This window comes from Oryx dammah, unplaced genomic scaffold (assembly GCF_014754425.2).
Source record: "Oryx dammah isolate SB20612 unplaced genomic scaffold, SCBI_Odam_1.1 HiC_scaffold_4, whole genome shotgun sequence".
In the NCBI taxonomy this organism is placed as follows: domain Eukaryota; kingdom Metazoa; phylum Chordata; class Mammalia; order Artiodactyla; family Bovidae; genus Oryx; species Oryx dammah.
This window is the reverse complement of record NW_024070188.1, coordinates 71,059,765-71,087,684: the sequence shown is the minus strand read 5'-3', so window position 1 is coordinate 71,087,684 and position 27,920 is coordinate 71,059,765. Positions and strand designations below refer to the sequence as shown.

At 37.7% G+C, this 27,920-nt stretch overlaps 1 protein-coding gene and 1 pseudogene across 3 annotated transcripts in view; both read right to left on the bottom strand.

Annotated features, from left to right (window-relative positions):
• ADGB (androglobin) overlaps positions 1–27,920 on the bottom strand; it is a 185,801-nt gene that overhangs the window by 21,075 nt on the left and 136,806 nt on the right. For all 3 annotated transcript variants that reach the window (XM_040238642.1, XM_040238644.1, XM_040238643.1), the window contains 3 exons: positions 23,530–23,723; positions 20,949–21,060; positions 4,172–4,344 (listed from right to left, as the gene is read on the bottom strand). In XM_040238642.1, the coding sequence (XP_040094576.1) occupies positions 4,172–4,344; positions 20,949–21,060; positions 23,530–23,723 (479 nt within the window). The remainder of the gene's footprint in view (positions 1–4,171; positions 4,345–20,948; positions 21,061–23,529; positions 23,724–27,920) is intronic.
• On the bottom strand, positions 809–3,871 carry LOC120863088 (annotated as a pseudogene).

Genomic DNA, 27,920 nt, shown 5'->3' with positions numbered 1-27,920 from the left:
AAAATATCACCTGATTCTTTCACATTTCAAACATAATTGTAATTTGATAGAGAATGGACCATTTTTCTGCATTTTTTTCAGATGATATCACACTAAAAGGCAACACTTGGACTGTAGAATACAGCTAGTGAGAATATAAGTAATGTAAATTTAGGAAGAGATTAGCTTCTTCAAATGAAATAAGATCAGGTTGAAATAAATTCAACCTGATTTTGGTGACTAAAGCAAAAATGCAAAGTATATGATGTTTGGTTCATATGTTAATAAATTTTCAAACAACCAACAATATCATACCAAAAGCTACTAAAATCAACTAGCACAATATTAAGATTCCTAAAGCTTAGTTCATTATTAATGTCATAAAACCCAACTCCCGTATGAATTCTGAAAGCAAACATACCCTTTGTACTTGGCATGATGGTCTAAACATCATCTTTTTCAGGATTCCCTAGAACTTTTGGGTGTTTGAAAGTTAACCTCATGCTGAATCCCACAATTCCATACTAAACTTGATATATCTTCTGAACAGACTTTCATTTTGGAGAATATGCACGCATTCCTCACAGTTTGGAAAAGAACAGAAGGCTTTCACACATGTCCATTTTTAGTTTTACCCAATCATTAGCTTTCTGAATAAATTTTTTGGACAATATTTTTGCAAGTTTTTCTATTTTTTCCTTACTTTCTTTCTATGGACTTCAACCCTTTTACCTGAATCTTATCCAGCTTTTTGTTTCGGCTTTCATCTGGAGTTAAGTGTTTACACATTATGGGATTGAATCTAAAACAGGTAACAGGAAATAACAGAACATCAAGTATCATGTGGGTTTTTTTCTGTATCTGTAGCACTGTTGATAACTTCAGTTTGGTTTTCAAGCGTGTGTATGTCACAGTGTTTCTTATATCACTCTCATAATGTCCAATGCCCAATATTCAATGTCCTAGGCATGCTAATGGGATGTCTGACCAAAGACATTTACACTCATTCATCGCTAATACTGAGGGGTTAGTTGGAAGCAAACTTCCCTCTTGATGAAGATCATTTTCCAAATGCACGCTTTGCAAAGTAGCCTGGAGCAGCAGATGCAGCTCTGGTGGCCTACCACATCTTATACTGACAGCCTTCCAACTACTGAGAGCTAGAAATAAAAGCTGTTGGCATTATCCCTCTGTTTACCATGGTACCTACTCCAGCTACCTTAAGACTTCTGGGATTGCTTGCTATTCCTATCATCAGTGTGTATACCATTTCATCCTTAAGAATATTTCCCAAAGTTTGACTGTCACAAAATGCTGGGCTCCAATTCACTTTGACGGTTCCAACAATGACATTTTGTGAAAACACATCTTATCTTCATTTTTGACAGAGTTCCTTACATTCACCCAAGGACATATGAAACGATTCCAACATGAAGCTAATATGGTGCTTGTACTTCCACCACAAATGCAGTCAAAGAACTGATAAACTGGCTTGTGGGTGAGTTCAGCTGATTTCCATAATGTCTGAAGAGCTGTCACATCCCTTATTCCTCCATCATCAATTGTGCAAATTCTTCCTTTCACTGGATTCATGTACCCAAAGTAAAGCCAACATTTTTCTAAATGCAGTCTGAAAAATGCCATCTTCAATTTGTCTCAGTCCTAAAAAATATGGAATAATTCTTTCCTTGGCAGCCACTCCTTTTCCCTCAGGAAATTTTTGAAGATGAAAGTCACTTCTTCAATCCATTAACGCAGAGCTTTGGGTCAGTTGTTCTTAATGCTTGAATGAATGCCCAGGTTCTGTCATCAATACTTATCCTGGCAGTTTTTCTTGTTGAAGAGATAAATGTTTTTTCTTCTCTCCATGTTTGTCTTTGCTCCTAGTCTTGCTTACTTTTAACTGCCTCTTCCTGGAACTGAATCATACTTTAATTTGGTAACGAGTACACCAATATAACTACCTACACTAAAGCTCATCCACCTTCATTGAAATGAGTAAGAGAGGTTGAAGTACTTTGTTTAGTATTAATAGAAACTAGAGGAAGCTCAGGTGACCCACTTGGACTTATAGGCTTGTTCACAGCATATAAAGAAGATTCTGAGTTTAGCTTCTTAAAAGTCAGGACACCAGTAACTGACGAACTGTATTTTCTCTTTTCAGAGTTTCTATTTTCAATTTATGATTTGTCTTGGAAATGTCTATTTCCTTTTTTGGAGACTTTTCCCCTCACCTTTCAGGTATGAATTAATATGATTTGATAAAAGGTAGAATGACTCTCCAAATTTTGTGGTTAAACCATTTTTGCTATGAAAATGACTTTCTTTACTCTTCCTTCATCTTTATACCCTGACTTCTCTTTTCTGCTGATTTAACACTGTTTTTTCAGAGATTTGGCAGTTTGCTTAACATTTACCTGTTTTCATCGGCCACTATAGGATACTTTTCTTAATATCTGAGAACTTGCCTTATTGAGCTAAACATGAAATCATTTCATTCTGATTGCCAAAACAGCCTTTGAAACAAAGTTCAGGGGTGACATATGAATGCTCACTTTTCTAAGTCCCTTAGGAGCACAAATGCTAAGTTTCAAGATTTTAATATATAAACCTTGGTTGCTTGTAGAGTAACCAATGTTACTTGAAGTATGTGCTTCATTTTGGTCTGTTTACACTTCATTTTGCTTATACGAAATCCTCTTTGTAGGCTGATGTGGCTTATCCTCCAATAAAGCTGAGGTGGGCCTAAGAAACACAGTTGCTTGCTTCTCTACTTCTTCAAAAGACCATTTGCATTATGGGATGCAGGCTGAAACTGCTTCTGTAACAGTGGCAATTCTCCTCTTCCTGGCATTGACATTGGACTGGGGCTGGCTTGCAACAGCTGAGCTTTCAACACAAACAGAAGAGCAACACCCTAAGCACCACCAGCCCCTCAGTTTCCCCTCAGTTTCCCCTTGCCACCAGTGGAAGTTAAGTTAAGGTTATTTACCTTTCAATGTTTCCAAAGGTATACTCCAAGAGCTAAGAAATTACACCTTGAAAACGCAAGTGGGCAGGTATTTCTATGACTGGAGTATGGGAAAATGGAGTCATCATCTTTGAATCTGTTCATTTTCCTTTAGTGTCTGTTTTACTACCAATATACTATTTGGTTAACCAAGCTGGGAGATATCCTTTGTTCCTTCTTGCTGTTTGTCATCCCCTTTGGATTAATAACTACATACTGAGTTTGTTTCTTAGCTAGTTCTTTGTCGTCTTCTTCCTTTATTTGATCTGTATCTGAAACAGCTTGTACCCTTTTGTCTGGACTATTGCACTGCTTTCTGATGGTCTTCCTATCTTGTCTTTTTGCCTTTAATTTCATACCCTTAAAAGTCATCAAGGTATCTGAAATGTAAATCTCATTATGTCAATACACTTCTTAAAGGCCCCACCTCCCACCCCCAAGCCCTACATAGCCTAAGCTGCAAGCACCAATGATGGGAAGATTTTGTCCTTACAGATAACTTGTCTTGAGTTCAGTGTTTAAACAGCTTGAATCTGAGTATCTTTAGGACTACTTGTACTCCTCAGATTTCCCACCCACATACTCCTCCTTACCCCTAATCATTGGGATTACTTAACTGGCAGTGAAAAAATTTGGAATCAGGATCCCTGGCTTATATAGTCCCACCTTTCTAACCAGGCTTGAAGGCTCCTCTCCACTCGACCCTTACTTAACCTCATAACTTAGTGACTAAAAAACCAGATTGTGTTGGATTTTGCCTCAGCAGGTCTTTGATCACTGACTCAGTTCAGGATTCCTCTAGGCAGAGATACCTATCCTTTCTACCACTGTGCATATCATATGTAACATCACAACTCTCTTTTTACCTTCAGTCTCCTCCATTAGACTGTGAGTTTTTTGAAGGTAAGGGTTGTATAATATTAACATCAGAAATCCAAGTCCCCAAAACATCTTACATATTAAAAGCTCAATTAATGCTTTTTGATACTAAACTAAAGAAGACTGCTTACAGAAGATGTCCAAGGAATTGGGCATTTAAAGTATTTAAAGTATCCAGATGATTGCTGGACACAAGGAGATGGAATTTTTCGATTTTTTCCTTAAAAGATACGGTATTTAACCAATGACCCAATAAGCCTAAAGCTATTAAGCGATTCTGATAAGAAAGAGCATCACACTCACCTGAGGCTCAAAGCGAGGTGCTTGTTTTTCTTTGGCTATCCTTTCTTTCTCAGAAGACTTTTCTTTACCTTTTCTTGTTGCTTTGGAAGTTCCTGAAGATTTTTGTCCCTCACTAATAGTGTGGGAGTCTGGACTTCCTAAGGTAATAAATTCCTCATGTTTCTCTCCATGTGCTAGTGGAAAAAAAGGAAACCAGTGAGTCATGATATAACATATCATATAGGAAAAAGGGAAGAAGTCAAAGAAAAATGTTTAGTACAGACCTTTGGAATTTTTTTTCTTTTTTTAAACAAACAAGTAAGCAAATGAACAGAATTTTTATAAAGACGTATGAGACTCACTTTTATACAATCGAGAGATAATTCACATACTATAAACTCCCCATTGAAATTATAAATCTGTCGTTTTGGTTTATTCATAAAGTTATGTAATGATCACTACTATCTAATTTATTCCTGATCTGGATGTTCTTAGGTCCTTTTCTTGCCTAATTGCCTTGACTAATATCTTCAGTACAATGTTGAATTGATTTATCTCTGTTTTAATATTTTTTAATCCCTTCCCACTGCCTCTTTTGGGTTTAGTTTTTTCGTTCTTTTCCAGTTTTATAGGTTTTTTTTTTAAGGTGGAAAGTTAAGTTATTGATTTGAGATCTTTGTTCATTTTAAATGCAAGCATTTATAGCTATAAATTTCGCTCCTAGTACTGCTTTCATTGAGCTTCCCAGGTGGTGCTAGTGGTAAAGAACCCGCCTGCCAACGCAGGAGACATAAGAGACACGGGTTCAATCCCTGGGTAGGGAAGATCCTCTGGAAGAGGGCATGGCAACTCACTCCAGTATTCTTGTCTGGAGAATTCCATGGACAGAAGATTCTGTTGGACTATGGTCCACAGGGTCACAAAGAGATGGACATGACTGAAGTGACTTATGGAGAAGGCAATGGCACCCCACTCCAGTACTCTTGCCTGGAAAATCCCATGGACGGAGGAGCCTGGTAGGCTGCAGTCCATGGTGTCGCTAAGAGTCGGACACGACTGAGCAACTTCACTTTGACTTTTCACTTTCATGCATTGGAGAAGGAAATGGCAACCCACTCCAGTATTCTTGCCTAGAGAATCCCAGGGATGGGGGAGCCTGGTGGGCTGCCGTCTATGGGGTCACACAGAGTCGGACACGACTGAAGCGACTTAGCAGCAGCAGCAGCAGAAGTGACTTAGCACTCATGCAGGCACTGCTTTCATGGCATCTGGTATGTTTTGTTATGTTGTTAATTGTTTTTCATTCATCTCTAAGTACTTTTACATTTCCCTTATAGTGCACTTCACGTGGATACGAGTTACTGCCTACTATCCTTTGATTTCAGCCTGAACGACTTCCTCTGGTGTTTCTCATAGCGAAGATTTGTTGGTAACATTTTTTTCAGGTTTTGTTTTTCTGGAAATGAGGCTTTCAAAGAGATTCAGTCCCATTTTCCTGTACCAGGAACACAGATTGTTAGATTTCAAAGACACTGCTTTGCTGGAGACCATTGGATGGGACTGGGGCAAGTAAAAACCCTATAAACCTTCCTGTCCTTAAAGAGATCGGGTCATTTTTCTGGAAAAGAGCCTTTGATGATTTCCAGAATTCTAAAAGTTGATTCTGATAATCTCTGCTAGTTTTTGTTTTGTTTTGTTTTTATGGAGGATTTAATTTTTTGAGACCTTTTTTTCTTTTTTTGGTATTTCCATTGATGTTCTCCTGGATTTCTTTCCTTCTTTTAAGCTTTTGAGTTATCTCTGCACGATGTTTGTCTGGAGCAGAATCCCGACAGAATGGAGAGTTCCCATAGGCCAGATTTCTCACAGTGGCCTGGAGACCTTGTCATAAGTGCATGAGATAGCAAAAAGCTCTGTGGACGCAGGTGAGATTCCATCCCAAACAGCTCAGCGCTTCAGTGTGATGAGTAAGCAAAGCGAAAAATGGCCTGATTTAACTTGTGTGCAGAAAAGTGAAAATAATAAGACCACAGAAAGAAAATAAGGTTACTAAAATGAGAGTAAGAGCGAGGCACAAGGGTAGAGAAATGATGGATCATGGTAACTGAACCAAGGGACAAAGAAGAAAGAAAGACAAAGATTTTTATAGGCACCGACACAATAAAATCATCTTTTATCAGAAACCCAGGAGAGAAGGTGGAGCCACTGCAAAGGACATATTTTCTCTTTGGTTTTTTGAGCTCCTTGGTTAGCCAAAAACTTTGAGGGTGAAAAAGCACTACTTGCACAGAAATGTGAGCCCATGTATTTCAGCTCTGCTTCCCTGCTGAGCTCCTCATGGTGCCTTTGGTACATACAGATGGTGCAGTACCAGCTCTCCACCTGTAGCCCAGGTATGAGAAAACCGGGCTTTGACCAGCCTCATTGGCTATAGCTACCGCCTCGGTTTCTTACCCCAGTAAAATGCAGGTCCCAGAGGTCTCAATGGCAGCAGAGTCAGGATTTAACTATATGTTAGAGATCTCTCTGTGGCCAGGGCTACATAACAGGACCTCATATAAGCTGGAGTAGAGGAAGTCATTCTTGTTACCTAGTGCTGCCAGACAACTCTGTTACCAGTAATGCTGTGCTTATCATAAAGCAGCAATTCACAATTGTAATGAATGTATGAATTACTCAGTTCAGTTCAGTTCAGTCACTCAGTCATGTCCGACCCCTTGCAACCCCATGAATCGCAGCACACCAGGCCTCCCTGTCCATCACCAACTCCTGGAGTTCACTCAGGTTCACGTCCATCAGTGATGCCATCCAGCCATCTCATCCTCGGTCGTCCGCTTCTCCTCCTGCCCCCAATCCCTCCCAGCATCAGAGCCTTTTCCAATGAATTACTCAAGAAGACTGAAAAATGTAGATCTTGAAGCCCAAACCTCAGAGAGTCAAACCCTTTCAAGTTTAATATTGTTGTTGTTCACTTGCTCAGTTGTATCTGACTCTTGTGACCCCATTGGACTACAGCACACTAGGCTTTCCTCTCCTTCACTATCTCCTGGAGTTTTCTCAAACATATGCATTGAGTAGTGGATGCCAACCAACTTTCTCATCCTCTGTCACCCCCTTCTCCACTTGCCCTCATCTTTCCAAGCATCAGGGGCTTTTCCAGTGAGTCAGTTCTTTGCATCAGGTGGCCAAAGTATTGGAGCTTCAACTTCAGCATCAGTCCTTCCAATGAATATTCAGGATTGTTTTTCTTTAGGATTACCTGCTTTGATCTCCTTGCAGTCCAAGGGACTCTCAAGAGTCTTCAGTCTTCTCCAGCACTACAGTTCAAAAGCATCAATTTTTCAGTGCTCAGCCTTCTTTATGGTCCAACTCTCAAATCTGTACATGACTCCTGGAAAAACCATAGCTTCAACTATATAGACCTTTGATGACAAAGTGATGTTTCTGCTTTCTAATACACTGTCTAGGTTTGTCATAGCTCTTCTTCCAAGAAGCAAGTATCTTTTAACTGATATGGAGCCCAGGAATGTACAGTTTTAAAACTACCTCAAGTATTTCTGAGTCATACTTGAGAGTTAAGCAATATATACAGCTTTCCCTTTCCATCGAAGCAAATGCTGCAAAGAGTTGGGCTGAATGGAAGAATATGACTGAGTGAGAATTCAATGAAGCTGAAGGTAGCTTTGGTTTTTATTTTTTTAATTATATATTTATTTTTTTACTTTACAATACTGTATTGGTTTTGCCATACATTGACATGAATCAGCCATGGGTGTACATGTGTTCCATATCCTGAACCTACCTCCCACCTCCCTCCCAATCCCATCCCTCTGGGTCATCCCAGTGCACCAGCCCTGAGCACCCTGTCTCATGCATCGGATCCTTTGTATTTTTGTGTTGTCTGTTGTGATTTCTCCATTTTCATTTCTAATTTTGTTGATTTGATTCTTCTCCCTTTGTTTCTTGATGAGTCTGGCTAATGGTTTGTCAATTTATTGTCTCAAAGAATCAGCTTTTAGCTTTGTTGATTTTTGCTATGGTCTCTTTTTTTTTTTCTTTTGCATTTATTTCTGCCTTAATTTTTAAGATTTCTTTCCTTCTATTAACCCTGGGGTTCTTCATTTCTTCCTTTTCTAGTTGCTTTAGGTGTAGAGTTCGGTTATTTATTTGACTTTTTTCTTGTTTCTTGAGGTAAGCCTGTATTACCATGAACCTTCCCCTTAGCACTGCTTTTACAGTGTCCCATAGGTTTTGTGTTGTTGTGTTTTCATTTTCATTTGTTTCTATGCATATTTTGATTTCTTTTTAAATTTCTTCTGTGATTTGTTGGTTATTCAGAAGTGTGTTGTTTAGCCTCCATATGTTGGAATTTTTAATAGTTTTTCTCCTGTAATTGACATCTAATTTTACTGTGTTGTGGTCAGAAAAGATGCTTGGAATGATTTCAATTTTTTTGAATTTACCAAGTCTAGATTTATGGCCCAGGATGTGATCTATCCTGGAGAAGGTTCCGTGTGCACTTGAGAAAATGGCGAAATTCAGTGTTTTGGGGTGAAATGTCCTATAGATGTCAATTAGGCCTAGCTGGTCCATTGTGTCCTTTCAAGTTTGTGTTTCCTTTTTAATTTTTTGTTTAGTTGATTTATCCATAGGTGTGAGTGGGGTATTAAAGTCTCCCACTATTACTGTGTTATTGTTAATTTCCTCTTTCATACTTGTTAGCATTTGCCTTACATATTGTGGTGCTCCTATGTTGGGTGCATAGATATTTATAATTGTTATATCTTCTTCTTGGATTGATCCTTTGATCATTATGTAGTATCCTTCTTTGTCTCTTTTCACAGTCTTTATTTTAAAATCTATTTTATCTGATATGAGTATTGCTACTCCTGCTTTCTTTTGGTCTCCATTTGCATGAAATATCTTTTTCCAGCCCTTCCCTTTCAGTCTGTATGTGTCCCTTGTTTTGAGGTGGGTCTCTTGTAGACAACATATATAGGGGTCTTGTTTTTGTATCCATTCAGCCAGTCTTTGTCTTTTGGTTGGGGCATTCAAACCATTTACATTTAAGGTAATTATTGATAAGTATGACGCCATTGCCATTTACTTTGTTGTTTTGAGTTTGACTTTATACCTGTTCCTGTCTAGAGAAAATCCTTTAGCATTTGTTGAAGAGCTAGTTTGGTGATGCTGAATTCTCTGAGCTTTTGCTTGTCTGTAAAGCCTTTGATATGTCCTTCATATTTGAATGAGATCCTTGCTGGGTATGGGTATAGTAATCTGGGTTGTAGGTTTTTCCCTTTCATCACTTTAAGTAGGTCCTGCCATTCCCTTCTGGCCTGAAGAGTTTCTATTGAAAGATCAGCTGTTATCCTTATGGGAATCCCCTTGTGTGTTATTTGTTGTTTTTCCCTTGCTGCTTTTAATATTTGTTCTTTGTGTTTGATCTTTGTTAATTTGAGTAATATATGTCTTGGGGTGTTTTGCCTTGGGTTTATCCTGTTTGGGACTCTCTGGGTTTCTTGGACTTGGGTGACTATTCCCTTCCCCATTTTAGGGAAGTTTTCAACTATTATCTCCTCAAGTATTTTCTCATGGCCTTTCTTTTTGTCTTCTTCTTCTGGGACTCCTATGATTTGAATGTTGGGGCATCTAACATTGTCCCAGAGGTCCTTGAGATTGTCCTCATTTCTTTTAATTCTTTTTTCTTTTTTCCTCTCTGCTTCATTTATTTCTACCATTCTATCTTCTACCTCACTTATCCTATCTTTTGCATCCTTTATTCTACTGTTGGTTCCCTCCAGAGTGTTTTTGATCTCATTTATTGCATTAGTCATTATTGATTGACTCTTCTTTATTTCTTCTAGGTCCTTCTTGCATCTTCTCAATCCTTGTCTCCAGGCTATTTATCTGTAACTCCATTTTGTTTTCAGGATTTTGGATCATTTTCACTATCATTATTCTGAATTCTTTTTCAGGTAGACTCCCTATCTCCTCCTCTTTTGTTTGGTTTGGTCGGCATTTATCATGTTCCTTTACCTGCTGAGTATTTCTCTGCCTTTTCATCTTGTTTAGATTGCTCTGTTTGGGGTGGCCTTTCTGTATCCTGGCAGTGTGATTCCTCTTTATTGTGGAGGTTCCTCCCTGTCGGTGGGGTTGGACAAGTGGCTTGTCAAGGTTTCCTGGTTGGGGAAGCTTGTGTCAGTATTCTGGTGGGTGGAGCTGGATTTCTTCTCTCTGGAGTGCAATGAAGTGTCCAGTAGTGAGTTTTGAGATGTCTATGGGTTTGGTGTGACTTTGGGCAGCCTGTATATTGAAGCTCAGGGCTATGTTCCTGCATTGCTGGAGAATTTGCGTGGTTTATCTTGCTCTGGAAGGTGTTGGTTCTTGGGTTGTGCTTGGTTTCAATGTAGGTATGGAGGCTTTTGGATGAGCTCTTATCGATTAATGTTCCCTGGAGTCAGGAGTTCTCTGGTGTTCTCAGGTTTTGGACTTAAGCCTCCTGCCTCTGGTTTTCAGTCTTATTCTTACAGTAGCCTTAAGATTTCTCCATCCATACAGCACCAATGATAAAATATCTGGGTTAATGTTGAAAAGATTCTCCACAGTGAGGGACACCCAGAGAGGTTCACAGAGTTACATGGAGAATAGAAGAGGAAGGAGGGAGATAGAGGTGACCAGGAGGAGAAGAGGGAATCAAAAGGGGAGAGAGCAATCTAGCCAGTAATCAATTCCCTATGTGCTCTCCACAGTCTGGAACCCTCAGAGAGGTTCACGGAGTTACACAGAGAAGAGAAGAGGGAGGAAGGAGATAGAGGTGACCAGGAGGAGAAAAGGGGGAATCAAAAAGAGAGAGACAGATCTAGCCAGTAATCAGTTCCCTAAGTGTTCTCCACAGCCTGGAACACACCGAGATTCATAGAGTTGGGTAGAGAAAAGAAGAGGGAGGGAGTAGATAGAGGTGATCTGGGAGAGAAAAAAGGAGAGTCAAAAGGGGAGAGAGTAATCAAGACAGTAATCACGCTCCTAAGTAAAAATGGGTACCGAAAATTGGATTCTTAAAGGTACAAAATTGATAACAAATACCAAAAAGTAAAGGTGAAAAATCTAGCGTAGAGATTAGACTCTCAAAAATACAATATTAAAAAAACAAAATCACAAAAATTATTTTAAAAATATATGAAGTTTGCCTTAAAAATAGGGTCTTTTTTTTTTTGCAAGGTAATAGTAGGTTATAAAAATGAAAATCAAAGGAGTAATAGAGGACTTCAGTTCAGTTCAGTTCAGTTCAGTCACTCAGTTGTGTCCGACTCTTTGCAACCCCATGAATCGCAGCACACCAGGCCTCCCTGTCATAGAGGACTTAAAAATAAAAAAAATTTTTTTAATTAAAAAAAGATAACAGTAAAAATATATCTAGGAATTTCTCTGGAGCTGTTGCAGGCAGGGTGGGGTCAGTTCAGTTTCAGTTCCTTGTTCCAGCTTGTACTTCTCAAGATCTATAGGCCCCTTCCAACGTAGTCGGTGTTAACTACAGGGTTAACAGGGTTTTAATCTGTTGCACCTGTCACTTCCAAAGCAGTTCCCTCTGTTTATTTTGGCTTCTTCTGTTTGAAGGTCTCTTCAGTGTCTAATTTCCACCCTGACACAGGGGGTGAAGGTGGTCACTTCTCTAGGCTCACTTGTTCAGTCGTGCTGTGGAGAGGGAGGAACACTACAAGCAAACCTCACTGGAGTGTGTGGGGAGTGCTCGCAGTGTCTCGGCCACACTGGGTTTGCCCCCGCTCATGGCGTGTGTGCTTTCCCAGTCTACTCGGCACAGGCTCCAGGTTGCTCTGCAGAGGAACTGTCTAAAGTGGGCCCTGGGTTGCGTGCACTTCCCAGGTCTAAACTGTTCAGGTTCTGGTTCTCGGGTACTCCACACAGGTGCAGACTCAGTTGGGCCTGCGTTTTGTGCCCTTCCCGGGTCAGAGCAGCTCAGGTGACCAGGTGCTTGGTGAGCGCACTCTCCTCAGGTGAGGGGTGCATCTTATCGCCTCTCCTATCCCAGCCGCTGTTTCCTGGGTGCACAGTGGGCACACCGTCTCAGGTGTGCAGTGTGTCTCTACTGGGGAGCTGATCTCTGGCTGCAACCCTCCCAGAGGATGTCAACAGTCCAGAATCCCAGGAGGTCTTGGTTAGCAACTGGGAGCCTGCTCGCAGTTTGGTAGAGGATACTGTCTCAGGGCCGAGATGGCCCCTTCTGGTTCTGGCTGCTGCCTGCCTGCCTCCCTGCCTCTGGCGGGGGATGGGCTGGTCTGCAGCTGGCTAGCTTTCCTCTGGTATTCGCTCAGTCCTTTGTTGTGTGAGCAGGCCCAGCAGTGCGTTATGATAGAGCATTTCGCGGGATAGTTCTCTCTCTCTCTTTTTTCCTTTCTCTGGCTATCCCGCAGTTTGGGTTTCTGTCTCACCTTAGCTCCCTCAGATTGCCCTTAGGGCATTCAGGCCTGGTTCTTACCCTAAGCAGTGCAGCCCGCACCTCCCTGTTCGGCCCCTGCTTGCTGGTGGCAGATGTAAGCATCTGGGCTACTTCTCTGCTGGGAGTTGCTCTTAAGGCACGTAATCTGTGGGGTTTATTTATTTATTTATTTTTCCTTCCATTTATGTTACCCTCTGAGATTCCAAAACTCCCACAGACCCACTGGTGAGAGGGTTTCCTGGTGTTTGGAACCTTCTCCTCTTTTAAGACTCCCTTCCCGGGATGGGTCTCCATCCCTAACTCTTTTGTCTCTCTTTTTATCTTTTATATTTTGTCCTACCTCCTTTCGAAGACAATGGGCTGCCTTTCTGGGTGCCTGATGTCCTCTGCCAGCGTTCAGAATTTGTTTTGTGGAATTTTCTCAGCGTTCAATGTTCTTTCAGTGAATTTGTGGGGGAGAAAGTGGTCTCCCCATCCTATTCCTCCACCATCTTAGGACTGCCCCCCTACATTTGGCTTTTAGTTGTGTCTGATTCTCAGTCGTGTCTGACTCTTTGCAACACCATGGACTGCAGCACTCACTGACACTCTGTCTATGGGATTTTCTGGGCATGATCACTGGAGTGGATTACCAATTCCTATTCCAGTGGAACTTCCCGACCCAGGGATCGGATCAACGTCTCTTAGTCAGTTCAGTCACTCAGTCATATCCAACTCTTTGCTACCCCGTGGACTGCAGCACACCAGGCCTCCCTGTCCATCACCAACTCCCGGAGCTTATTCAAACTCATGTCTGTCGAGTCAGTGATGCCATCCAACCATCTAATCCTTTGTTGTTCCCTTCTACTCCTGCCTTCAATCTTTCCCAGCATTAAGGTCTTTTCCAGTGAGTCAGTTCTTGGCATCAGGTAGCCAAAGTATTGGAGTTTCAGCTTCAGTATCAGTCCTTCCAATGGATATTCAAGACTGATTTCCTTTAGGACTGACTGGTTGGATCTCCTTGCAGTCCAAGGGACTCTCAAGAGTCTCCTCCAATACCACAGTTTAAAAGCATCAATTTTTCAGTGCTCGTCTTTCTTTATGGTTCAACTCTCACATTCATACATGACTACTCATCGCAGCACTGTTTATAATGGCCAGGACATGGAAACAACCTAGATGTCCATCAGCAGATGAATGGATAAGAAAGCTGTGGTACATATACACAATGGAGTATTACTCAGCCATTAAAAAGAATACATTTGAATCAGTTCTAATGAGGTGGATGAAACTGGAGCCGATTATACAGAGTGAAGTAAGCCAGAAAGAAAAACACCAATACAGTATACTAACAGATATATATGGAATTTAGAAAGATGGTAATGATAACCCTGTATGCGAGACAGCAAAAGAGACACAGATGTATAGAACAGACTTTTGGACTCTGGGAGAGGGAGAGGGTGGGATGATCTGGGAGAATGGCATTGAAACATGTATAATATCATGGAAGAATCGAAATGCCAGTCTATGTCTGATGCAGGATATGACACGCTTGGGGCTGACGCGCGGGGATGACCCAGAGAGATGTTGTGGGGAGGTGGGTGGGAGGGGGGTTCATGTTTGGGAACGCATGTACACCTGTGGTGGATCCATGTCAATCTATGCCAAAACCAATACAGAATTGTAAAGTAAAAATTAAAAATAAATAAATAAATAAAAAAATTAAAAAAAAAAAGAAAGAAACATGTATAGTACCATGTAAGAAACGAATTGCCAGTCTAGGTTCGATACAAGATACAGGATGCTTGGGGCTTGTGCACTGGGATGACCCAGAGAGATGATATGGGGAGGGTGGTGGGAGGGGGGTTCAAGATTGGGAACTCATGTACACCTGTGGCAGATTCATGTCAATGTATGGCAAAACAAATACAGTAAAGTAAAAAAAGAAAAGAAAAGAAAAACCATAGCTTTGACTAGATGGACCTTTGTTGACAAAGTAATGCCTCTGCTTTTTAATATGCTGTCTAGTTTGGTCAGAGCTTTTCTTCCAAGGAGCGAGCATCTTTTAATTTCATGGCTGCAGTCCCCAACTGCAGTGATTTTGGAGCCCAAGAAATAAAGTCTCACTGTTTCCATTGTTTCCCCATCTATCTGCCATGGAGTGATGGGACCAGATGCCATGATCTTAGTTTTCTAAATGTTGAGTTTTAAGCCAACTTTTCATTCTCCTCTTTCACTTTCATCAAGAGGCTCTTTAGTTCTTCACTTTCTGTCATAAGGGTGGTGTCATCTGCATATCTGAAGTTATTGATATTTCTCCTGGAAGTCTTGATTCCAGCTTGTGTTCATTCAGCCTGGCATTTCTCATGAGGTACTCTGTATATAAGTTAAATAAACAGAGTGACAATATGCAGCCTTGAAGTACTCCTTTCCCAAAATGGAACCAGTCTGTTGTTCCATGTTCAGTGCTAACTTCTGCTTCCTCACCTGCATACAGATTTCGCAGGAGGTAGGTCAGGTGGTCTGGTATTTCCATCTCTTGAAGAATTTTCCACAGTTTGTTGTAATCCACACAGTCAAAGACTTTGGTGTAGTCAACAAAGCAGAAATAGATGTTTTTCTGGGACTCTTGCTTTTCCGTTGATCCAGCAGACGTTGGCAATTTGATCTCTGGTTCCTCTGCCTTTTCTAAATCTAGCTTGAACATCTGGAAGTTCACAGAAGCCTGGCTTGGAGAATTTTGAGCATTACTTTGCTAGCATGTGAGATGAGTGCAATTGTGCAGCAGTTTGAACATTCTTTGGCATTTCCTTTTTTGGGGATTGGAATGAAACTAACCTTTTACAGTCCTGTGGCTATTGCTGAGTTTTCCAGATTTGCTGGCATATTGAGTGCAGCATTTTAACAGCATCATCTTTTAGGATTTGATGATTCCAACTGGAATTCCATCACCTCCAATAGCTTTGTTCATAGTGCTGCTTCCTAAAGCTTATTTGTCTTCACATTCCAGGATGTCTGGCTCTAGGTGAGTGATCACACCATCGTGGTTATCTAGGTCGATACGATGTTTTTTGTATATTCTTCTGTGTCTTGCCACCTCTTCTTAATATCTTCTGCTTCTGTTAGGTTCATACCATTTCTGTCCTTTTTGTGCCCATCTTTGCATGAAATATTCCCTTGGTATCTCTTATTTTCTTGAAGAGATCTCTAGTCCTTCCCATTCTATTGTTTTCCATTTCTTTGCATTGATCACTGAGTAAGGGTTTCTTATCTCTCCTTACTATTCTTTGGAACTCTGCATTCAAATGGGTATATCTTTCCTCTTCTCCTTTGCCTTTCACATCTTTTCTTTTCTCAACTATTTGTAAGGCCTCCTCAGACAATCATTTTGCCTTTTTGCATTTCTTTTTCTTTGGGATGGTCTTGATCACCATCTCCTGTACAATCTCACAAACCTCCATTCCTAGTTCTTCAGGCACTCTATCAGATCTAATCCCGTGAATCTACTTGTCACTTCCACTGTATAATCATAAGGGATTTGATTTAGGTCATACCTGAATGGTCTAGTGGTTTCCCCACTTTCTTTAATTTAAGTCTGAATTTGGCAATAAGAGCTCATGATCTGAGCCACAGTCGGCTCTGGGTCTTGTTTTTGCTGACTGTATAGAGCTTCTCTGTCTTTGGCTGCAGAGAATATAATCAGTCTGATTTCAGTATTGACCATCTGGTCATGTGTAGAGTCTGGTCATGTGTAGATGTCCATGTGTAGAGTCTTCTCTTGTGTTGTTGGAAGAGGGTGTTTGCTATGACCAGTGTGTTCTCTTGGCAAAACTCTGTTACATCTCTAGCATAACACGTTTTTACATGTCTTTTATTGGCAGGAGAATTCTTTACCACTAGTGCCCTCTTGGAAGCTCTGACACCATTCCCATAGACTTTAAATAATCAATAAAGAACATATGAAATAAGATTATACCTATGAATAGTATCATACACTCTATGTTTTTAAGATGTTAACAAATGTCTGATGAAATGGAATCTCAAGCTGCCCCATTAGGTATTTCTGGGGCATTCTTTTCCTATCACTCAGTTCTTAATGAGTCATACAGTAGGCATATTTGATTCCACTCAAATGAGCATATTCTAAGGAGGAGGGCATGGCAACACATACCAGTATTCTTGTCTGGAGAATCTCCATGGACTAGGAGCCTGGTGGGCTACTGTCCATGGGGTAACAAAATCTGAAATGACTGACTAAGCACAGTACATATTCAAGCTGACATACATGAGCATTACATAATTATATATATTTATATATTCATATATATATGTATGGTATTTCTATTTATATATACCAAGTTTGATTGTAATTGTATTGGTGTGTGTGTGCTACATAGATAGATAGATAGATAGATAGATCTATAGCATTTGGTTTCTTCAGACTCTGAACTGAAAATATACCATGCATATAGGTATTTCTGTTTATATTTACACATTTAATTATGTTGGTGTGTGCATGTGTTACATACATATATGAAAATATAAATATATATAGTATCTACAACCTTTGGTTACCTCAAAGACCCTGAACTGGATACACCATGCATGTACTGTGCCTAAGAAAAAGCAACAATAATATTTATTTGAATTCAGGAAATTATTTTATATTCTGCTAATAAAATTAGCACTGGGACTTGAAATCAAATACTTTTGAGAATGATAAAGCTTATGCGTAATGCAAATAGATTAGAACTTCAAATATGTAGGCCAAGAACATAAACAGAGGGCTTTCCAGGTGACTCAGTGGTAAAGAATCTGCCTGCCAATGCAGGCCATGTGTGTTTGATCCCTGGGTCAGGAATATCCCCTGGAGGAGGAAATGTCAATCCACTCCAGTACTCTTGCCTGGGAAATCCCATGGACAGAGGAGCCTGATGGGCTATGGTCCATGGGGTCAGAAAAGAGCTGGACATGACTGAGTGATTAAACAGCAGTAACAAACATAAAGACTTTAAAATAACAAGACTGTTAATTATTATACATATAAAGGCAGACAGTATCACTAAATATTACCTGCTTGGGATTCTCCATTTTCTATTTTCTTAAGTGAAAGTAAGCAATTTTCACTAAAACGTAAAGTATTGAAATATACTAAAGGTGGCGCTGTTGTTTCATGTTAACCAGAAGCCAAACTTTTCTAAAGTTTTATAATAGTTCCAGGCGTTACATTTTATCATAAGTTGTAGCAAAGTAAATCTTTGAAAAAAATTAAAGTAATATATTTTATTTCTCATATAAATTAGATATTGAGTTTAAATCAGTTAATGGGGCAACATTTACATTTAATTTATATATAATTTTAAATTGGGTCACCAACATATTAATGAAAGAAATGTTTGACCAATTTATATTTGATATATTTATCATTGAAAAGTAAGCTAAGTTAATAATTTTGAGACATTGATAACTTAATTACTCAAAAAAATATCTCACTCTTAAGGTTATAGTTTGTAGGCTATGGGTTGTAAATATAATTGACAGATGGAAGTGGACGCATTGGGATTTTTTAAACAAATTGGCTAACCAAAAAAGCACATTTATAAGCATGAAATTACAGAATGATTATTCTGAATTCAAAAGCTATGTAACTTTCAAAAAGATTGCCCAAAATATTTTTTCAAATAAAAAAATTTCCTAGCTCATTTTAAATACAATTCAATCCTGAATTTCTTTGCTATTTTCAGCAAAGGTGACACAAGGTGTCATTTAATTTTAGCAGCTGATCATTCACACTTAAAATTGTCAAATCTGATGTCAAAAAAGAAGACATGTAATTATTCCTAAAGACATTTTCTAGTTGGAACACACAATAATGATAAAGCCATTTTTTGAAGTGCTGCTGGGTTCTAGGAACTTTATATATATTATCTTGGATCTTCATAAAAACTCTGAAACAGTGTTATTATATAACACAGAAGTTGTTCTAATTTTACAGGTGATAAATAACCCAGTTTCCACTACTCAAATGTACAGTAGCTTAGCCACTTTATTGTATTTCTCTATTTAATGTTAACTTCATTTAAAAAATTTAATACATACTATTAATTTGTACCATAACCAAGATCTACATTTTACATTATTCTAGTTCTTAAATTATACTACTGTGTTCAGATACTGAAAATCCACCTGTGCTGGATTTTGAACTTAAGAAACATACACGCTGTACATTACATCCTTGGGGGTTATTTATCTTATAACCGGAAGTTTGTGTCTTTTGACCATATTTACTTATTTTATATATCCTCCAGCCTCCTTTTGGCAACCATCAATCTGTTCAATGTTTCTATGAGTTCTCTTATTTCAGATTCTGCATATATGTGAGTTCATATAGCATTTGGCTTGCTTTGTCTGACTTTTTTTCCACTTATCATAATATCCTCAAGCTTCATTCAAGTTGTTGCAAAAGGCAGGTTTTCCTTATTTTCATGCCTGAATAATACTCCATTATATATATATATGTCTTTACCCATTCATCCATCAATGGGCAATTAGGTTGTTTGCATGTCTTGGCTATTGTAAATAATGTTGCAATGAACGTGGAGGTACAGATATCTCTTGATGATAATGATTTCATTTCCTTAGAACATATACCCAGAAGTGGAATTGCTAGATCTTATGGCAGTACTATTTTTAATTTTTTGAGGAATCTTCATCCTCCATCTACAGTGGCTGCACCAATATACATTTCCATTAAGTGTAATAATGGTTCCGTTTTCTCCATATTCTCTCCAATATCCTCTATATCTTATCTTTTTGGTAATAGCCATTCTAATAAAATATCTCATTGTGGTTTTGAATTACATTTCCCCAGTGATTAGTGATGTTGACCATATTTTCATGTGTCTGTTGGCCATCTGTATGTGTTCCTTGGAAAAGTGTTATTCAGATCCTTTGTCCATTTTTTAATTGGATTGTTTATTTTTTTGATACTTAGTTACACGATTTCTTTGTATATATATGTTTATATATGTGTGTTTTATGTTTATTAACCATCAGATACCTGGTTTGCAAATATTTTCTCCCATTCCATAAGTTGCCTTTCATTATGTTGATGGTTTCCCTTGACATATTATTGTCAGTTTACACAATCCAGATCTAAGCATCATCCTAGCCCTTTGCACCATCAAGAAGGAATGTCATCTTTTAGAAGTTGTCTTGTGGATGCTAGCAGAATGTTGTTTTTTATGGCAGAGCAGGTATTTCTGATGATGGAAGAAGCTTGGTAGATGCATAATGCAGATACATAATGCACAGCAGAGGAGAGTCAGGGAGACACAGGACAGAGAAATCTTTTTTATATTTCAACTTATCTAGTTTTGCCATAAGTTGTGAACTTTATTTCACAGTAGTAAGTGCATTTTTAGTTTTGTAAGAAATTGAAACTCTTTGAACTTGACTGCACCATTTTGTATTCCTGTCATCAGTGTGTGAAAATTTCTGTTGCTCTGCACTCTGACCAGCTTTTGGTATTGTATTATGCTCTTTTGTAGTGTACAATTTTATTTTTAAAATAATGTACATAGGTTAATTTTATGATTGGGTAATCTTGCTTGAAATTTGAAAAGAATATACATTGAAAATATTCATTCCTTTAGATTTAATTATTATACTTCATAAGGGTGGTTCAGTGGTAAAGAGTCTGCCTGCAATGCAGGAGATGGAAGTTCTATCCCTGCACCAAGAAGATCACCAGGAACAGGAAATGGCAACCCACCCCACTATTCTTACCTGGAAACTTCCATAGACTGAGGAGCCTGGCAGGCTGCAGTCCATGGGCTCGCAAAGAGTCAGACATGAGCACGCACACATGCAATATATGTTTAAGAGTAGAGGCTGTTTCAGATTTTTTAAAAATCTAAAGCATCAATCTATTTTTTCCTGCTCAGAAATATTGATAATAGTTTACTTTTTGAAAAAATAAACCTGAATTCTCTTGCAGTGGAAGATTCTTTTTCTCTTAAATATTTTAAAAACATATCTTTAAAGTTATATTTTTTAATAACTTGGACAAAAATAATTTATAATTAGAAAAGTTTAGAGTACCTTTGTTAGATAATCATCAAGTAATTTTTACTAGCTGGACAAAATTTGTTTAAACTTGACTGAACAATCATATATTTTTTGGTTTTCATAACCATATAATGAAAATGTTGAATCGCATAATCAGTTGATAGAACAGGAAATGCCACTGGATTAAAGCATAAATTGTAAGCAATAATGTTTTAGTAACTACATGACAAATTTACTGTTAAATATGTATAGATGATATAAAATGCAGGAATAATATTTGGAGTGACATACCTTTGTTATCATTTTTCTCTAAGTCTTTTAGTGCTTGAACAAACATCTGTTGACTTTCAGTGAGAGGCCAACTGTTATATAACACCAAACACTGTATAATATACTTGTATACCTGGAAAAATGCAATATTTAAGTATAAGCAATAAAAATAAACACAGTATATGCTTAATCATTTATTATTTTAGGCACATAATAAATGCATTTTTTCTGGATCATACAATAATGATTTAGTTAAATACTGTTAGATGTTCTCCAAAATTCTGTAATACCACAGTCTATAATATCCTCATATCCCCACCAATACTATCATATATTCTAGTATTTATAATTTTTGCATTCACGTTTATAAGTTAAATTTATTTTACTTTTGTTACTCAGTTTTGGAATCTGAATTACATTAATCTCTTAAAAAAGACTGGAAGGTTTGTATTGTTTTTCTATTTTCTAGAATAATTTACTTCTCAAAAGTCTGTTAGATCTCTTCTGTAAAGCCGCTAGGCCTATGCTTTTTGGAAAGGTATGGCTTTGAAGCAGAGACATTACTTTGCTGACTAAGGTCTGTCTAGTCAAGGCTATGGTTTTTCCTGTGGTCATGTATGGATGTGAGAGTTGGACAGTGAAGAAGGCTGAGCGCCGAAGAATTGATGCGTTTGAACTGTGGTGTTGGAGAAGACTCTTGAGAGTCCCTTGGACTGCAAGGAGATCCAACCAGTCCATTCTGAAGGAGATCAGCCCTGGGATTTCTTTGGAAGGAATGTTGCTAAAGCTGAAGCTACAGTACTTTGGACACCTCATGCGAAGAGTTGACTCATTGGAAAAGACTCTGATGCTGGGAGGGATTGGGGGCAGGAGGAGAAGGGGATGACCCAGGATGGGATGGCTGGATGGCATCAGTGACTCGATGGACGTGAGTCTGAGTGAACTCTGGGAGATGGTGATGGACAGGGAGGCCTGGCATGGGGTCGCAAATAGTCGGACACGACTGAGCGACTGAACTGAACTGAATGGCTTTGGTTATTGTTTATTATTCTTATTATTTCATATTTTCTGCTTTTTGTGGAGCAGCTAGTCTCTTCTTCCTCCTATCCCAGGGATTTTACATTTTAAACAATTTTTCTAAGTTTTAAATTATCTAGTATGTATGTGTGTGTGTGTGTGATCAGTTGCTCAGTTGTGTCCAATTCTGTGGCCCAGTGGACTGTAGCCTGCCAGGCTCCCCTGTCCATGGAATTTTCCAGTCAAGAATACTGGAGTCAGTTGCCATTTCCTCCTAGAGGAGATCTTCCCAACCCGGGGACTGAACCTGTCTCTTGTGTCTTCCATTGGCAGACAGATTCTTTACCACTAGCACCACCTGGGAAGCTCTAGCTAGTATAAAGTTGTATATAATACTTAAAAAAAAAATTTAAACCTGTTTGCATTTATACCTTCATCCTATTTTTTGTTCTATATTCGATTCATTTATATTTTCTTTCTTTTTTCTTAATTGATTGGTCTTACAGAAAGCATGTCGTTTTTATTAATCTTAAAAAGCTTAGAGTTTAATTGTTGTAGATTTTGTTCCCTGTTTCTTAAATTTTATTCTCATTTTATCAATATTTTTTCTTCTTATTTTTGAGTTATTATTTTACTTGTTCTGTAACTTTTTTGTTTCAATAGCTTAGTTCATTTGTTTGAATTAATATTTTCTGATGAATTAATTTAAAAAGTCAACATTCCACTGAATGCTACTTTAGATGTGGTTTACAAATTTTGATTTTTAGTTTTCATTTTTATTGAGCCCTTTGTATTTACTACTTTCTTTTTAAAGGATTTTTAAGCTAAAGAATTATTTAGTATATTTACATGTTTTCACATTTATGTGATTTTAAGCTGATAATTATTAATTTCTATATTATTAAAGTATGTTCAGATAACAATTACACAATATAGTTTGGGTTTTTTTGAGGCTTCTTGTGTGTTCTATGAAAAAGTGTATTTACTTTTTGTGAGGTGAAGTGTTCTATGTAGATATCTAAAAGATTAAGCTTATACTTAATATTTCAAATCCTAATGATCAAATGTATTTTGTTTTTCAACTTAATTTACTCTTTTCTGAAAAGTATGTGTTAAAATATTCAAGTATTAATTGCTAATTGATTTTTCTATGTAATTCTGTGGATGCTCAGTTGCTCAGTTGTGTCTGACTGTAGTCATGTCCCATGGACTGTAGCCACCAGGCTCCTCTGTCCATGGAATTCTCCGGCAAGAATACTGGAGGCTTGCCATTTCTTTTTCCAGGGGATCTCCCTGACCTGGGGATCAAACTCTGGTATCCTACATTGGCAGGTGGATTCTTTACTGCTGAGCCACCAGAGAGGCCCAATTACTGTCATATTAGGACTTGGTTTTGACATTTTGTTTCTATTTCTTTTAATTAATTTATTTTCTTGATCTCCAATGGATAAATCATATTTTTATTTGCTGCCTTAAATTATATACATTGTTCTTTATTTCTTCAATTTTAGGAAAATAATTGTTATGATTTATGTTAAGCTTTTAGGAGTAGTACAATTGAATAAATCTTCTAAATGTTAATTACCTGCTGTGGTGTGCTAGCATTTTCATCTGTAGTGGGTACATAACTGGTTTCTTCATCCATAATAGGCTGACCAGTGTCTACTATTGCACTTCCAGGCCTTTTATAGGATTTCTGACCTACTGCAGATTTTTTCTTGATGTATAAATCTTGCTCTTTCTTTAAAGCAGCATGAGTTGAAAGAATTTGCTTGCTGGCTGAATATGAGAAATATTGTTTATGTTAAAATATGTGGAATACATAATCATTACTGTGTTATTTATTATATCCTTATAAAACACACTCAAAGGGACAGGTCAATTTATTTTTTCATGAGATAAAAAACATCACTGGCTTCTAGGAAATATCCTGGTCTTAAAGAAACACTGTAATGGTATATGACTTGGATAGAACAATGCATTTTCTGAGCAACCACTGATTGCTATAAGAATGTACAGTTCAACAAATTCTCATTCATGTACCATTTGAATGACAATAAACTAATACCACATGTTCTGACTACTTCAGTGTTTAATACTATGCAGGTGCATGTTATTGTAATTTTTAATGTCTATATTATTTCATAATTGACAAATCATATAAGTACCATTACATTACTCACATGATTCGTTAATTAAATACAGCTATCAAATTATATAATTTACATAAGTTCTTAGTCTTAGATGGAGTTCCCATGAAAATAAATTTCTTACATAGAAATATAATAAACTAGTTGTAAAATCTGTACATTGAGGGTATAAAACATTGTTGAGAGAAATTAAAGATATATGTTCATGAACCAGACAACTCAGTTTTGTTAACATGCCAATGCTCCCCAAGTTTAACAAAATTCCAATAAAAATCTAAAGCTATAAACCATATGGTATATCCATACAATGGAATAACACTCAACAATATAAAAAGGAATGGAGTAGCAACAACATAGATGTATCTTAAAAACATTATGTTGAGCGTGCTAAAAGAGTATTTACTTTTTATGAAGTTCTAGAAGATGCAGAACTAGTTTATTGTAATGGGAATGTGAACAGTGCTTGCCTCTTTGGGTGTTGGGAAATTGAATAGAAATAGCCTGAGAGAATTTTTCAGGGTAACAGAAATGTTCCATATCTTGTTAAAAGTGTAGGTCACACTGATAGATAAACGTATCAAAACTCATCAACTTAGATTTATTTTTTTGCTCTATGTAGATTATACCTCAATAAAAAATTAAAAACAAATCATACAAACTCCCTAGCCTTTCCTTTATTAATTCCTTCACATGTGTACTTAATCATTCATAACCCACTGTTATGAAAAATATTTGAAACAAATATAAAATAAAGAAAACATTTTCCTTAATATATGATAGTCTACACATAAATTAGAAAAAAACAACTAATTCCAATAAAAAAAATGGGCAAAGCACTCAAAACTGTTTTCAAAGAAGGAAATATTAAAAGGTGATATATAAAATATATAAAAATATGCTTAAACTGCTCTAATGGTAAGCAAAATATAAATAAATTTTTAGCATCCAAATTGAAATCAGAAATAAGAACCAAAAAATATGATAACCCTGTCATTCAGGGGGAGTGGGTAAAAGAAGATAAATTTATGCAAACTCAACGGAGAGTAATTTGACAGTATATACCAAAATCACTACTGTCTGTACCCAGTGACTCAACAGTTCTACTTCTAAGCATTTATCTAATATATGCATATTACATGTTTAGAAAAATGTCTATTCAGATTTCTTTAAAAAATTAAGTACTGTTTATATAAACTAATGATTAGAATGATCACACATCACTATCAGTAGGAGACTGCTTGCATTATGATAAATCATCAACAAATTTGAACCTTATACAACTATACGAAATAAAATGTTTTACTACTATTCATCCATATTTTTTCCTCAAATCCTCAATTGCTTAGATTTGAAGGAAAGTTGTGACCAACCTAGACAGCATATTGAAAAGCAGAGACATTACTTTGCCAACAAAGGTCCATCTAGTCAAGGCTATGATTTTTCCAGTGGTCATGTATGGATGTGAGAGTTGGACTGTGAAGAAAGCTGAGCACCAAAGAATTGATGCTTTTGAACTGTGGTGTTGGAGAAGACTCTTGAGAGTCCCTTGGACTGCAAGGAGATCCAATCAGTCCATCCTAAAGGAGATCAGTCCTGAATATTCATTGGAAGAACTGATACTAAGCTGAAACTCCAATACTTTGGCCACCCCACTCGAAGAGCTGATTCATTGGAAAAGATTCTGATGTTGGGAAAGATTGAGGGCAGGAGGAGAAGGGGACGACAGAGGACGAGATGGATGGATGGCATCACCCACTCAATGGACATGGGTTTAGGTAGACTCCAGGAGTTGGTGATGGACAGGGAGGCCTGGTGTGCTGTGGTTCATGGGGTCACAAAGAGTCGGACATGACTGAGCAACTGAACTGAACTGAAGAAAAATTTGTGGAAAATTATGAACTTTATATTACCTTTACAACATGAGTACTAATGTAAAATATTATTCCTAATAAGTATATGAGATATACAGACATGCTTTAAAAATTTCCACGAGATAGCAAAAAACCTAAAGAGGCTCAAGATTTTTGTTCCTAGCTCATTTCAAAGCCGTCAATATCTTTGCAATGGAATTTTTTCCTTCTTTAGTACCATATAATGTTTATTTACAGGCTTCCCTGGTGGCTCAGATGGTAAAGAAACTGCCTGCGATGTAAGAGACCTGGGTTTGATCACTGGGTCTGGAAGATTCTCTGGAGAATGGAATGGCAACCCACTCCAATATTCTTGCCTGGAGAATCCCATGGACAGAGGAACCTGGAGGGCTATAATCTGTGGGATCTCAAGAGTCAGACACGACTGAGCGACTTAACACCTTACTTTTCCGTGTTTGCTTATAGAATATATAGCTTAATCTGTCATGTCCCATTTCACTACAAATATAACACAGATAAACACATTTTTTGCATGTATTTTTGGTGGGAGCCTTCCAGAAATACATACAGCAAAAAAATTCATAAATGGATATGTTGCCAAGAGAAGCACCTTAAAAAACGTTTAGAAAGGAAAAGAAATTTCATATCTGCTTATATGATTCATAAACATAAACTAATAGCATTCTTTAAAAATAAGAGTCTGACATCTAAATAAAGAAAATATCTAATTTATGATAGCTAATCTATCAACTTCTATGGAGAAAATTTTCAATCTTTTCTGTGAACCATAAAGAAGTCCTGAATAGATGGAAATAAATAGCCTTTACTTGCATAGAAATTCAATACTATGAAGGTATAATTAATCTATATATTCAAAGCAATCAGAAGGAAAATGACATTTTTGGTTTCAGGGGAAATTTAAAATTTAAATTTTAAAGTTTATTTAGAAATACATTTATGAAATAAAAGCATCTTGTAAAAGAAGAACATTCTTGGATAATGGCTCTAATTTGGGGTCAATTTCTGAATTATGTTCTCATTATCTTTCTCCTCCATTGCTGTCACTTTCTTGGCCAGAAGTAAAAAATACCATTGTGTCAAATGTGTATGTGTGATTCTCTTGCTAAAGCTAACTTTTAAAAAAATTAATTTTTTTGAAGGATAATTGCTTTATAGAATTTTGCTGTTTTCTGTCAAACCTCACCATGAATAGGCATAGGTATACTTATAACCTCTCCCTTTTGAAACTCCCTCCCACGTCCCTCCCCACCCCACCCCTCTAGGTTGATGCAGAGCCCCTATTTGAGTTTCCTGAGCCATACAGCCAACTCCCATTGACTATGTATTTTACATATGGTGATGTAAGTTTCCGTGTTACTCTTTGCATACATCTCACCCTCTCTTCCCCTCTCCCCATGTCCATAAGTCTATTCTCCATGTCTGTTTCTCCACTGTTGCCCTGTAAATAAATTCTTCAGTACCACTTTTCTAGATTCTGTATATATGTGTTAGAATACCTTATTTATCTCTCTCTTTCTGATTCACTTCACTCTGCATAATAGGTTCTAGGTTCATCCACCTCATTAGAACGGACTCAAATGCATTCCTTTTTATGGCTGAGTAATATTACTCAGTCGCAAAGAGTCGGACAAGACTGAGTGACTGGACTGAACTGAATATTACTCAGCCATAAAATGCTAACTTTTAAAGTGAAATAATGACAAGCTATATGAGCAGGAGGAGAAGGGGACGGCAGAGGATGAGATGGTTGGATGGCATCCCCGACTCAATGGACAGGAATTTGAGCAAGCTCCAAGAGTTGGTGATGGACAGTGAAGCATAGCGTGTTGCAGTCCATGGGTTTGCAAAGAGTCAGACACGACTGAGCAACTGAGCTGAACTAAACTGATATGATAAACTACAGTGTTTATCATACAGTGTTTATCATTACAGTG